This window comes from Haliotis rubra, unplaced genomic scaffold, assembly GCF_003918875.1.
Source record: "Haliotis rubra isolate DU_JTF1 unplaced genomic scaffold, ASM391887v1 Scf242, whole genome shotgun sequence".
Lineage (NCBI taxonomy): Eukaryota > Metazoa > Mollusca > Gastropoda > Lepetellida > Haliotidae > Haliotis > Haliotis rubra.
The window spans coordinates 1,376,209-1,390,544 of NW_025766470.1; the positions used below are offsets into that span (position 1 = coordinate 1,376,209).

The 14,336-nt window shown below is 41.6% G+C and overlaps 2 protein-coding genes across 3 annotated transcripts in view; one reads left to right on the forward strand and one right to left on the reverse strand.

Annotated features, from left to right (window-relative positions):
- Positions 1 to 2,413: 2,413 nt before the first annotated feature.
- Positions 2,414 to 4,975, reverse strand: LOC124278851. The gene is made up of 6 exons (XM_046714635.1): positions 4,910 to 4,975; positions 4,314 to 4,376; positions 3,849 to 3,997; positions 3,416 to 3,562; positions 3,116 to 3,153; positions 2,414 to 2,583 (listed from the first exon to the last, which is right to left on the reverse strand). Exons 2-6 carry the CDS (start codon positions 4,373 to 4,375, stop codon positions 2,530 to 2,532), a joined length of 450 nt encoding a protein of 149 aa, XP_046570591.1. The 5' UTR covers position 4,376; positions 4,910 to 4,975; the 3' UTR covers positions 2,414 to 2,529.
- Positions 4,976 to 5,217: 242 nt separating this feature from the next.
- LOC124278849 overlaps positions 5,218 to 14,336 on the forward strand; it is a 39,045-nt gene continuing 29,926 nt past the window's right edge. The window contains exons 1-6 of one of the 2 annotated variants that reach the window (XM_046714633.1): positions 5,218 to 5,343; positions 5,706 to 5,827; positions 6,884 to 7,029; positions 7,457 to 7,624; positions 8,048 to 8,133; positions 10,085 to 10,250. In XM_046714633.1, coding sequence (XP_046570589.1) covers positions 5,706 to 5,827; positions 6,884 to 7,029; positions 7,457 to 7,624; positions 8,048 to 8,133; positions 10,085 to 10,153 — 591 coding nt within the window. In that variant the 5' untranslated portion in view covers positions 5,218 to 5,343 and the 3' untranslated portion in view covers positions 10,154 to 10,250. Of the gene's footprint in view, positions 5,344 to 5,705; positions 5,828 to 6,883; positions 7,030 to 7,456; positions 7,625 to 8,047; positions 8,134 to 10,084; positions 10,251 to 14,336 lie in introns of those variants that run through there. The other variant, XM_046714632.1, reaches the window with a different exon arrangement.

Sequence of the window (14,336 nt, forward strand, 5' to 3'; positions counted from 1 at the left end):
ACTCCCCGTCGACACAGCATTTATCAATATTTAATTGTATTACAAACACCCTTGTGTCGAACTTTGATGTGTCGACCTTAAGATTTGTGTGGACGACAATGTGCCGTATTCTTTCGTTATTCTTTAATTTCTTTTTTCTCGAACTTTGGATAATTCGAAGTATTTACGTAGTTTTCTTCAACTTCGACACAAAGGTATTTGACTGAGTGTACAGATGAGTGTTACGAGAGTGTAAAGAATGCTTGTCAAATATATATCACCAGGAAATACATGCTAAATTATCACATCACGTGACCCACCAATATTCACTCAGCTCTGGTCAGGAGGCTTGTAGCTAGTTTCCCATATTCTTATAATCGATTTCAGAAGAGATATTGCTATCAACAGGTGTGGAGTCTTCGCAAGGAATAGTATAGTTCAATGCCCCAGAGGTAATGGAACGACGGCGCATTCAATGTGAAAAGTGCTGAGAAGTTTGCTTTACCCTGTAAACATATTGAACAGTGAAACACGCCCTCGATGCATATGAAAAACAACGCGTAAAATAGACAGTCACTCTATTTAGACATCCTCTGAACGTGTTTGGTATTACATTACCAAGAACTACGATGGCGTTCAAGAAGTTTTGCAACTTGGGTATTTGTGTTTACACAAACAATGTCAACTTGTGGCAGGTGTGACACTAGTCATAACATCAGGTTGACACGTGTCATAACTAGTACCAGACACAACAACAAGTTAGATATGATGGCTTCATTCACTTAAGGATGGTCACATGGATTCTCTCAAACATGAACAACGCGCTGTAATAAAGTTCCTTACCAAGGAGGGATGCAAAACAAAAGAAATCCATGATCGTAACTGTAAAAGTGATGGGTAAAGATGCTCCTGACTATTCCACAGTTTGCCGTTGTCTCCACAATTTAAAAGGGGGAGGGATTCCATAGACGATGACCCAAGGTCAGGGAGGCCTTCACATGCTACCCAACCGGAACCCATAGCGGCTATAGAAGGAAACATTTTGTCTGACCAACGAATAAAAGTATCTGAACTTTCTAAGGAATTCCAAATATCAGTTGGGACTGTTGAAACCATTATTCATGAGCACCCTGGTATGTCCAAGGTATCTGCAAGAAGGGTACCTAGGAACCTCAGATCTTAGATCGCCATCAGAGAACTGAAAGTTGTCGAGAGCTCCTGATTCCCTATACTGCTGATGAAGCCGGATTTCTTTCTCGTCTAGAGACGGGTGATGAAACATGGATCCACCACTGGGACCCAGGAACTAAATTGGAATCCAATGGAAGAACCCCACTTCTCCGCCTCCTAAGAAGTTGCTCACTCACCCATCCACCATATTTCGCAACCATTTTTTGTGATGCAAGGGGCATATTGCTAACTGAGTATATGCCAGCAAAAGCTACAATCAGTGGACAGTGTTATGCTCATTTAAAGAAAGATTTGCCAAAACCTATTCTCCAGAAACGCCGTGGGATGTTAACACGTGGTGTTTTACTTTTCCATGACACCGCTCCGATTCACAAGGCAAGAATTGCACAGGCCGCCATACATTCCTGCCCGCAAAACGTTGTCGATTTACAGTATGTTGAAAAGTAAAGGTGCCAAAATTTTCTGCGACTTGGTCTTATATTGAGGTTGTAAAATAAATTGAACACCTCTCGTGATTTCTTATCTTACTCTGTCGAAATTTGATGGCGACACACTTTGAGGATGCAATGTTCATGACTGTTATTTGTTTTTCATCACTTGTTTCAAGAGTCACATGAGTGAGTGAGTTCAAATTTAACGTCTCATGAACAATATAACAGCTCTACAGTCACCTGACTACCTTCATAGGCAATCTGTTAGCCCAAATGTGTGTGCACGCGTGTTGTCACAAAGTTATAGTGTAGACCAGACCGACAAATAACTTTGTTTTGGAGGTTGTTTACGGAACTTGTGATTTCATCACATTGACATTGAAATACTTTGAGATGTCAATACTTTCTTTGAATTATTCCACGCTTTTTGCTGTTAGGAATTGACTTGACATAATGTGTATTTGAAAATAACAATACATTTTCCCGATACTTTCACTTTAAGTATGTTTGGATTTGTGTAGATTATTATCCAACTTGTGGTATGAGTGCATAAGTGTTAATTTCGAGTTTCAGCTTTGTCTAGATTTATCGACCGTTACCAGTGAATGATTGAGAAACTATGGTTTTACCGGTTTGGGGAATATTGAAATAACCCTAAACCTCTAGGTTGCCTTACCACCTGTCAGACATCACCATAAAAAACAACCTAAAACTAAACAAAACAAAAACAAAAGTAGAGGAAGAAGAAGAACAACAACAAAACACCCCCAAACCACACCAAGGAAACTGGACGACGATGGAGTACAAAGCAGTTGCAATTACCAACAGTTTTATTGCCGTTACTGCATTACAGGTGAATGAAGATTCTTCTTATGTACACTTGATGTCCGCTGGCATCAGTTTGTCGACCTCGTCACACTGGAACATGTCAAGGGGGGCTCTCCCTGTTCTTAGGGTCACCGCAGTAGGCGTTCTTGAAACGCTGTGGACAGGAGAGGGAGTGACATGGAAATATATATTGTAATCAAATGTGAAAGTTACACTGGATATCGACGTATAATGAAGGTGACTAATGGGATAATGCAGAGTGAGTGAATGCTGTTTTACGCCACTGTAAGAATATCCATGTCCAACTGGAACGGGGTACACCAACAAAGGTCTTTTTATAAATAACGTGGACCGAAATTGTAAGTGAACGCTTTAACATTTGGCCTATGGGCACTTGGGAGTGCTATGGACGTTTCTGATAATCAAATCTGTAACATTATCACACATCATGAAAATGCAACAAGTATAGGAGAGGGGTGTTGACAAGAAGCGTCAGTATCAGCCTTAACGGACTACATGTAATGACCTTTGTAACTTTACTGGGATCGTTGGAGATGTATTCGCATTATTGTCTTATGGACTACATGTAATGACCTTTGTAACTTAACTGGGATCGTTGGAGATGTATTCGCATTATGGTCTGATTGACTTTCGTAATAGCAAGACTTGTCTGGTTATTTACTTACACTGTATTGCGCCATTAAGAAGTCGGCATTGGTAAAATCTGAAAAGAGATACAAATGTAAGATGATGTTGGTATACCCTTTAATCCCAGATATTCCATTCAGCAATTTCTCTATAGTCATGTTATTGCGATGAGCATTCCATGATTGATAAATTAGTTAAACGGTACATCAAATGTTCCCCTCTGACACCCCTAATATCTTCCGAGGGCAAGGAAATTAACTGCCTGCTAAAGGGGAAACTGGGCTTATCTCCCTTGTCTCGGCAAACGGAAGGACACACAATTTGAAAGTTCTTCTTACTGAATGTAACGAAGTCGTCTGGAGTTGCACGGCCATCTTGGTTGACGTCAAAGGTCCCGTACATGTATCTGCCATACTCTTCGGAGAAGCCGTACCGACACGTCCACCTATTCACGACCTCCCATTCTTCCATGAGACAAAGGTCACCTGTAAGTTAAAAATGAAAAATACACTGTTTTTCAGAAAAATGTATGCCACAGACGTTTGGTTCTTCAGATTTTCTTTATCACCATCAAGATCAAACACACACACCCCCACACCCCCCCCCCCCACACACACACACACACATCACCATTAGCATCAAACTTCATATTCATTAGATTATCAAATATACAATAAAGAAATCCTATAATAGATCTTTACAATCTTTACAACGCAAGATCTTTTCAAAAGGAAATATACTCAATATATTCGGTGGCTAAACGAAACTTACCGTCGTAATTGTAATTCAGGACATCTTTGCCGATGTCACTCCCGTCCACTCTGCCGTCACCGTTGTCGTCGTTGTCTAGCACAGCAGCACAGAATTTCCCCACCAGCTCCTCAGGAGGGTTGCAGTCGTTAAGCAGGTAAAATAAGAACCTTCAAGAAAAGAGATAGTGAATGAATGAGAGAGCCACAATAGGTATCAACTTGGGTATCTTTAGTATCACTAGAAGAAATTGTAGTAGTTTGTTTTGTTTGTTTGTTGTTTAAGGCCGCACTCAGCAATATTCCAGCTGTATGGCGGCTGTCTGTAAATGATCGAGTCTGGACCAGGCAATCCAGTGATCAACAGCATGAACATCGATCTACCCAACTTGGATACGCAATGATCCTGAGCACCCGATCCCGTTAGTCCCCTATAAGACAAGCCTAATTATAACCCGGATCGTGTCTGGTGAATGTCTTGATATACCTGGAGAAACCACAGGTCCCACAGAAGAGGATGGCGAACACGGCAAGTCGAAGGGCAAGCATTCTGAAATAGAAAACCAGACTCATGAAATGGCAGTCGAATTTGTCATCAGAATTTCAAAATATCACAAGTGTCATTGCGCATGCGATAAACGACAAAGTAGTGGTTGATGACACGAATATAAGTCAAATCAGTACACACTACATCTATCTGGAAGCATATTCAGCGGACAGTAAGGGTGGAAAATGTACATGTCCTACGACTGAAAACGAAAAGAGTCATTAATCAGCACTGATAATGGATGGATTGATTGTTGTTCAGCGCCGCGCTCAGCAATATTCCAGCTATATGGCGGCGGCCTGTATATAATCGGGTATAGACCAGATAATCCAGTGATCAACATCGTGAGCATCTATAGAAGCTATTTGGATAGGATGACGTGTGTCAGCTAAGTCAGCGAGCCTGGTCACCCGATGACGTTAATCGCCTCTTACAAGCATGGGTTGCTGAAGATTTCAGATCGAATCTTCACGGGTCCAACACTGAGGAATGAAAACCAAATTAAATATTGTAGTAAAACTCGGGAGAGTACGAACCTGTCTCAATGCACTGGATATCGACTCGAGATGTGGCCAGATATGTTTCCCACTGGTATGTCTGTTATAGCTCCGCCCCATGGGGAGGCGGACACAAGGAGTTTTGGTAGGTGAGGGTGCCGACGAGGGGTATCCATATTTTAATAACTGAATTTTAGAATCGTCTCCGTTTGTGGATACTGCACGTGAATGGTACAGGTAACAATATACTCAATCAGTATTTAGTCTAGATGTACAAGGTATTGCCTGACTGCCACGTTATTAAATATTGCAAATACGTACAGGTATGCGTCCTGTCTAGAGCCCCACTTTGAGTGACAGACTGAGATTGCTGACTCTGCAAGCAATTTCAATTATCTATATGATCCGAGAAACAAAGCCACCCGGCGAAGTTGTGTAGTTGAGCTGTAGAAGAGACGACAGTGAACTTCAAGGTAAGCTGTTGGCGGTAGTCTGAATGTAGGAGCACACGTCAAGTAAACATCTTATTGAATGTTATTTAACATAAAATGCTCATTAGTGTTAGCTATGAATAATTTCTTATGTTTTGCTATTAATGTTTGTTGGTTGACTTTAACTCTTTTTTTAGTAGAAAGACCTGTTTGTGAATGGTCTCTGGCCCCATTCTGTGCATGTTCGGGGAAACTATGCACAGATTCCTTACATTATCTATATCATCAACACTTTGTTTTTGTTGTGAACACTGTTAATATTTGTTGTTGTGCTGTTAAAGGAACAGTCACTTGGAGTATATAACTAGGTTCGTGTAAATCTATTCACACCTATCTTCCCACAGATGATGTACAGAGCGTTGTTGTGTCTGGCCCTATTCGTGGGCTCTGCATCTGCCCAGGGAAGGGGGTTCAGCAACAACAAGAATACAGAATGCGGTTCCTTCCAAATTAAACAGGCTGGCCGGTGAGAACTACATATATAGTATTTCTATCTTGAAATCTCTACCTGCGCTGACGCAGTCGCACATTCATAACTTAACAAACAATACCTTAATAAGTCCAGCTACTTCAAGCTTTAAGTACAACACCTTTAATAATTGCAACTACCACAACCTGTAAGTAGAACAATACCTTAATCAGAGCAACTATTGCAGCCTGTAAGTCCAACAATATCTCAACAATTACAACTACTAGAAACTGACTGACTGACTGACTGACTGAGTTTGGTTTTACGCCGCTTTTAGCAATATTCCAGCAACATCACGGCGGGGGATACCAGAAATGGGCTTCACACATTGTACCCATATGGGGATTCGAACCCGGGTCTTCGGCGTGACGAGCCAATGCTTTAACCATTAGGCTACCCCACCGCCCCTCTACTAGAAACTGTTAGTACAACATTACCTTAATAAGTATAAGTACTTCAGCCTTTAAGTACAACAACACCTCAATACGTACAACTACTACAGTCTTTTAGTACAACTATACCGAAAGTAATATTTCTACGTCAGCGTAATGGTAAAGGAACAAGGCCATGCACACGTTCGTCTTTTTCACTGTGGAACAACCCTGGAATATTGGTATAGAAACCAGTGGTGACGCCTCATTCAGCAATATTCCAGCTATTAGCTATATGGCGACGGTCTGTAAATGATCGAGCTACCAATCCAGTGATTGACATCATGTGCATCGAACTACGAAACTGGGATTCGCTAGCATCTGGCAACTACCAAGTCAGCGAGCTTGACCACCCAATCCCGTGGGTCGCCTCTTACGACAAGCATGGGTTGCTGAGGACCAGTTCTAACCCGGATCTTCACGGATTTCCGTGATAAGACTTCTGTTAAAGGTGGCGTTAAATCATATTCAGTCCGGCATAACTAACTCTTAAATGAAGATTCAGGAAAGTTTGGACCGGCAATATTTAGCATTAACTCGATTATTTATGAGGGATCTGTTGTGTGTATTACAGGGCAATATTAGATGTGATGTCTGACTCTTTGACTCTGTATTCACTCAGGCCCACCAACGAGTCTATGACTGATGTTGACACACGTCAAGTTCTGGATGACCTCAAAGCTCTCGACACCGACAAAGATGGCAGCCTCAGTTCCGCCGAAATGGACGACCGGACATTTGGAGCCACGTTCGACAGTTCCCTCACACGTAAGCTAACCCTGGAGAGGATGGTTCCACCTACATCTGGGATGTTTTTATTTGGTACTTTTAACACTGGAATTGCACACTCATTTCTCATGCTCTTGTCCTGTACAGTTAACGCTGGAGTCGATGGTTGCACCTACATCTGGGATGTTTTTATTGGGTACTTTTAACACTGGAATTGCACACTCATTTCTCATGTTCTTGTCCTGTAAGATTAACGATGGAGTCGATGGCTGCAGTTACATTTGTGATGTTTTTGGTCTTGGCACTAAACGCCATTGTTGATTGTTGCACACTCATTTCTCATGTTTTTATCCTGCACAGTTAACGCTGGAGTCGATGGTTGCACCAAAATTTGGGCTCTTCTTGTCCTGTATAGTTTATAGGTCGATGGTTGCAAATACATTTATCATGTTCTTGTTTTGTGCAGAAAACGCTGGGGTTGACCGTTGCACCTACGTGATGATGGGGAAGAAGCGGTATGACATCGGCAGGGGCGTCTCAGGCCGCGTCTTCGACGTTGTCGACGTCAACAAAGACCTCAAGCTCAGCGCTGCGGACAAGGACGACGCTGCATTCAAGCTGCTCGATAAGGATGGTAGGATATACGATACCTTGCATAGATTTTCTTGTACAAGATTAAACAACCCAAAAGATTTCAGCTTCTGCTGTTGGTAGTCATATTGTTTAAACAACATTATTGCACGATCCGGTAACCTGATGTGCATTAGTTCTTGAAGAGACGATCTGTCTCTTAGGGGTACAAGAATTACATGATCGTTGTCATTCTTGGCTATCAGTCCCACATCCAAACTCCTGCATTTCACAAAACAGCATCGACAATTTGTTTCTTTGACTTTCACCAAAGATTTGAATGTAGAAAATGCATAATTCATATAAGTCAGTTATACTAGCCTTTCTTTCTAGTCATTATTTGTAATAGTTTGGAGTGTGCCGTTAAAACAAGTAAACAAACACAACGACGAGAAGTCACAACATAATGAATGATTTTTATCTGAAGGTAATGGCAAAGTGTCTGTGTGTGAAGCTTTCGAGGGCTTCATGGCCGTGTTGCAAGATGCAGAAGAAAAGGCATACATGCAAGAGGTATTTATGACGTTTCAACAATATTTAACCAAGTTAGGAAACTGTAGCAATGTACTGCTCTGCAGTGACTATCCCACATTCATTGATCTCTAATACATAGCATGGATTTGCTCTAAACACTCTATGGCAAAGCTTACTGAGAGCACACGGAAATCCCCGGTCTGGGCGTCGTATTAAATGAGTTAACGGAAACCAGAATAGTGGATTTTATAGAACTGACAGGATTGACGTCCGTATAACGTCCTACCGCATTCTGATGCTACATTTCAGTGTGTGATACAGCTGCTGATCGCCTTGTTTCGATAGGTATCGAGTTTGCTACCTCGCCAAAGAGTTATAAAAGTAAACTCAACACAAACGTATTAACATGTTCATTGGTCTTATAGAATACTCGAAAAAGAATACGGTTTGCTTATTCAAAAGTACATATTAACTCCACGGTAACAATGGGGTATAAAATTTCAATTTCCATAAGGTTTCTGTGTGATTTGCTTTCTGATAGAGATCGTAGAGTTCGGTGCAAAAATAAGTACCGGACGTAACTTGAACGATATAAGGGCATGGGTCGTAGCTATGTGTTGTGGGTAATGGATGTCAGGATGTAAAAGTGGAGCAATACCTCTACGATGTTTTTAACTCTGGTCTTACAGCACACTCACAACAGAATCCATGGATCTGCAATAATCAGTGATGGCGATGACACAAGTGGGATGGGGTTTGGGGTGTAGGGTGTTGGGGTTGAGGATGTGGGCTACAGTGCAATAATCAGTGATGGCGATGACACCAGTGGGATGGGGTTTGGGGTGTAAGGTGTTGGGTGTTGGGGTTGAGGATGTGGGCTACAGTGCAATAATCAGTGATGGCGATGACACCAGTGGGATGGGGTATGGGGTGTAAGGTGTTTGGTGTCGGGGTTGATGATGTGGGCTACAGTGCAATAATCAGTGATGGCGATGACACCAGTGGGATGGGGTTTGGGGTGTAGGGTGTAGGGGGCTGGGTGTAGGGTATTGGGGTTGAAGATGTGGGCTACAGTGCAATAATCAGTGATGGAAATGACACCAGTTGGATGAGGTTTGGGGTGTAGGGTGTAGGATGTAGCGTGTAGGGTGTAGGGTGTTGGGTATTGGGGTTGATGATGTGGGCTACAGTGCAATAATCAGTGATGGCGATGACACAAGTGGGATGGGGTTTGGGATGTAGGCTGTAGGGTGTTGGGTGTTGGGGTTGATGATGTGGGCTACAGTGCAATAATCAGTGATGGCGATGACACCAGTGGGATGGGGTTCGTGATGTAGGGTGTAGGATGTAGCGTGTAGGGTGCAGAGTGTAGGGTGTAGGGTGTTGGGTGTTGAGGTTGAGGATGTGGGCTACAGTGCAATAATCAGTGATGGCGATGACACCAGTGGGATAGGGTTTGGGGTGTAGGGTGTAGGGTGTAGCGTGTTGGGGTTGAGGATGTGGGTTACAGTGCAATAATCAGTTATAGCAATTACACCAGTGGGATGAGGTTTGGGGTGTAGGGTGTAGGATGTAGCGTGTAGGGTGTTGGGTGTTGGGTGTTGGGGTTACAGTGCGTGGCAAAAGAAAGATTTGTCATCTGACAAAACGAACTATTCAGGCACACTGCTCTGTTTCTCATGCTTTGAAGGTTTTGTCTCACCACAGGACAGTTGTTACCCAAAGGTTTTGTGACAAAAGTTTGCATCTCCTTGTAAAATGTTTGGGCAATGTGTGTTGAAAGACTTTCTCCTAGAGGTAGTTTGGCCTTTGAATATATTTGGGACTAAAACATCTATTTTTATCATTTGCATGTTAGATGTGTCAGTATAAATCCCGTATGCAGATTGTATTCTGTACACTCGGAGATCCTCTGTATACGTCTGTTAACGAAAACCAGAATTACTGGATTTTGTAGAACTAAAAACCCAACCTTTGCCTCTTTTCTCAGGTGAAGTATACGGACATCGTCTACAAGTACAGAAAACGCTCACCCATATATTTCCCTGGGTCCGACTAAAGTACCATGTTTGTCCTGGCAAGACAAGGGGCAACGATCACCTGACTGCAAGGACGATAACCGTAATGCTTTGTCAATAAAATAGTGGAAATACTGATCTTGTCTCTTTCATGGTTATTGGTTAAGTACACTGTCTAGGGTGGATTGTACGGACACGACCAGAGTTGATTTACATATTCGTACTAGGACCCTGTGATGGTAGGTTCGAATCCTACTTGGTTGGTTGGTTTGTTGTTTAACGCCCCACTCGGCTATATACCTGGGCCTCCTTTCACAAAGCACTAAGGTGATCGTAAATCACTAAGGTAACCTTAGTGTAATGTTAAAGAATGGGAGTTAACCTTAGTGAAGGTTGCTTCGTGAAAGGAGCCCCGGACTGCAAGGACGATAATGCTTTGTCAATAACGTGGTACATGCTGTTTGGAAAAGTCGAATATCATGTTGATGAGTCGAATATTTAATCGGGTGAAACGAATATCGCAAGGATGGACTTATATACCGTTTTTGTTATACACACTCAACAATTACCTTCATTCTTCTACTTTGAAAGGATCAAATATTTAGCTACAAGACAATTGCCTCTTTCTAACATACCAGAACATGTTTGTAGTTCATGACGTTATCAGTACAAAATTTTCCTCCCTTTCTCTTCTCTTATCTTCCTTCTTCTTCTCCTTCTCTTCTCCAAATCCCCCTCCTCCTCCTTCTATAGAGCAACTAACCTCGGCTATTGTAATGAGGAAGAAAGGAGCACCCCTCAAATATGTCTCCTAGACAACTGCCTCTTTCTAACATACCAGAACGTGTTTGTAGGTCATGACGTTATCAGTACAAAATTCCCCTCCTCCTTCTCTACTTTTTTCTTTCTTTCTTCTTTCCTTCTCCTTCTCCACCTACTTCTGCAGAGAGGAAGAAGTGAGCACCCCTAAATTATGGCTCCCGGACAATTAAGATCAAGCGAACAGGCCTAAGAAGGAGTCTTGTCTCACTGAAAAAATCGTTTCGAGTGAACAAAGTAATTCTATACTTAACAATAAAGATACTAGACTCGCAACAATGAAAAGGAATTGCTTGTTAACACACAGCTCAAACATGGGGTGTTGGTGACCTACTCTTTGCGGGAATACCTATCAACATTTTTGCAAGTGTTGTAATAAATGCGCGCTATCTGCTGAGTGCACATTTATAAGGTTATGATAAGACAGTTGCAGTCCCTTGCAGCTTCAAGAAAGTAGAAGGACAAGCTTACGTATTGGTAGCAAGGAAAGGTCAGGTTGAAAACTGTGCACATTCCAAGGTGGAGCACCAAGGAAAGGTCAGGTTGAAAACTGTGCACATTCAAGGTCGAGCACCTTCCCACATTCCCAAAATGAGATGATAGGGCAATATTTTGAATGTTTTTTTCGTTGCATATCGTTTCTAAGAATAGTACGTACTTTTACTAATGATATGATATGACAGTTATGGTAAGACAGTTGCAGCCCCTGGGTGTCCTGAATGACTTGCAGCTTCAAGAAGGTACAAGGACAAGCTTAAGTATTAGCGGCAAGGAAATGTCGGGTTAAAAAACTGTCCACATTCCAAGGTCGAGATGACAAGACAATCTTCGGAAAAGTTCCGTTGTAGAGAATAGTACGTACTTTTACTTAGCGCTTGACATTGCTGGGACCTGTGGCGTGATGAAGGGTTTAATTATATTCTTTTCAGATCAATACCATTGCGACAAAGTGAGTGAGTGAGTTTAGTATGACGCCGCTTCTAGCAACATTCCAGCAATATCATGACGGGGTACACCAGAAATGGGCTTCACACATTGCACCCATGCTGGGAATCGAATCCGGGAACAAATTCGCTTCAAAACGATGATGTTACATTTACATAGGTTTTATTGTTGTCATTACATTTTCGAACAAAGCTGAGAAGTGCTTTCTCTGAGCTACACACCGTCGACACAGCATTTATCAATGTTTAATTATATTACAGTCAAACACCCTTGTGTCGAACTTTGATGTGTCGATAAATGTGCCGTATTCTTTCGTTATTCTTTCATTTTGTTTTCTCGAAGTTTAGATAACTCGAAACATGTACATAGTTCTCTTCAACTTCGACACAAAGGCGTTTGATTGAATGTTCAGATGCTAGTTACGAGAGTGTAAAGAAATGCTTGTAAAATATATCTCATCAGGAAATACATACTGCGTAAGGAATTGTCGTGAACCATCAATTTACAAGTGCTGAGAAGTGTGAAAAGTGCTGAGAAGTTTGCTTTACCCTGTAAACATACTGAGCAGTGGAACACGCCCTGGATGATACATTTAAAAAACAAAGTTAACGCTTAAAGTTAACGCTCCATTTAGACATCTCCTGAACGGCCAAGTCAGCGTCGTGTATGGTATTACATAACCAACAACTATCCGGTTGGTTCTGAAGTCAACTTTCTCTGTCCTAATTTGATTGCGACACATTTTGAGGATGTTATTTTCATGTTTGTTATGTAGGTTTTCCATCACTTGGTTCAAGAGTCACATGAGTGAGTGAGTGAGTTCAAAGTTAACGTATCATCGGTATTATATCAGCTATACAGGCACCTGACCAACTGTAGGCATGTTTGTATATATGTATATGTGAGTGTGTGTGTGTGTGCGTGCGTGCGTGCGTGCGTGCGTGTGTGTGTGTGTGTGTGTGTGTGTGTGCGTGCATGTATGTGTGTGCGTGCATGTATGTGTGTGCGTGCGTTTTGCTTTTGGTTTTGCTTTTTGTTCATGTTTAGACTTAAAACAAATTTACAAACTTAAATTGTTTTATATCTGCTGGGGTTGTAGTGTGTTCCCAGTGTGGCCTCTCTGTGTATTACGTAATAACCAAATTCAGGGTCCACACTGGGACCATTACTGGAAGTTTATGTAAATATGTATCTTTAATTTTCTTGTTTTCCGATGTTGTTAGCTGATTTCTCAGTGAGTTGAGGAGGAAGATGGTGTAATAATTTATCTTTATTTTTGTGTGTTTATCCTTTCTCGTATTTTGCTATAAGTAGGCTTCTGCATGAATGTTGGTCATATCAGCCTCGGTACTAAAGGGAGAGATTGTACTAATGGTTCTCGTCATATACGTGAGTGAGTGAGTATGGTGTTACGCCGTTTTAAGCAATATTCTAGCAATATCACGGCGGGGGACACCAGAAATGGGCTTCACACATTTTACCCATGTGTGGAATCGAACCCGGGTCCTCGGCGTGACGAGCGAACGCTTTACCCATTAGGTTACACACCGGCCTCTTCATCATAAGAGGAAGGGCCACACCCATCAGTCTGATACGGGAATGACTGCTGCCCACCTCATCACAACTTCTATGAAGAAAAGACCCAGAGAGGAACTCAGCAGCATCCCATAGATATATGAACACGAACGAGAGAAGCTATTGACAGATTCAGCAGACACAACACCACTATAGTCTGTTTGCATTGAAAACGTACCGATCAATTTCACTTTAAACAAATAAGTACATCAAATAAAGTGAAATTAAGATTATTTGTAATTCAAACCAGTAATAGCGATTTGAAAGTATGATCCTTTGTTAAACAACTTTTATTCTAAGTTGAATAAAATTTTGAGATTTAAATGTTCACTTGGCAAGGTAAAATTATCAGGATTCGCAACCTTAATTTCACTTTATTTGATTTACATGTTTGTTTAAAGTGAAATTCATCAGTACGTTTTCACTCCAAACAGACTATAGAAGTTGCTAAAAATCTCAAGTTCTTTCACAGTGTGAAGTCTTGGACTTGAATTTGTGATGTGCGAGAGGGAGGATGTATTGATATTTCTATTTCTATGTGAAAGTTAAGTCTAAATATTTAATGAGCCAGTGTTAATTTGCAATATCATGAGCATGAATAATGTAAATATATGTATCGAAAAGCTTTTTTTTTGTTGTGCTTCTTCTTCAAAATGGCATTCAAAGCTATTTCAAAGAATCACGATCTGTAATTAGTCCAACACTGTTGGTAGTTAAGCTTATTGGATTAAGAGAGGCCTGTGCGCAAACACTAAGTGTCCAGGGGCCATTCTGGGATGAGTTGTTGACAAGGCGTCTAAACTCAGGGACCACTGTGGGGAAAGGTCACTCTGGGCATAAATCTGGGGATGTGTATAACCCAAACCTCTAGGCTGCCTTACCGCA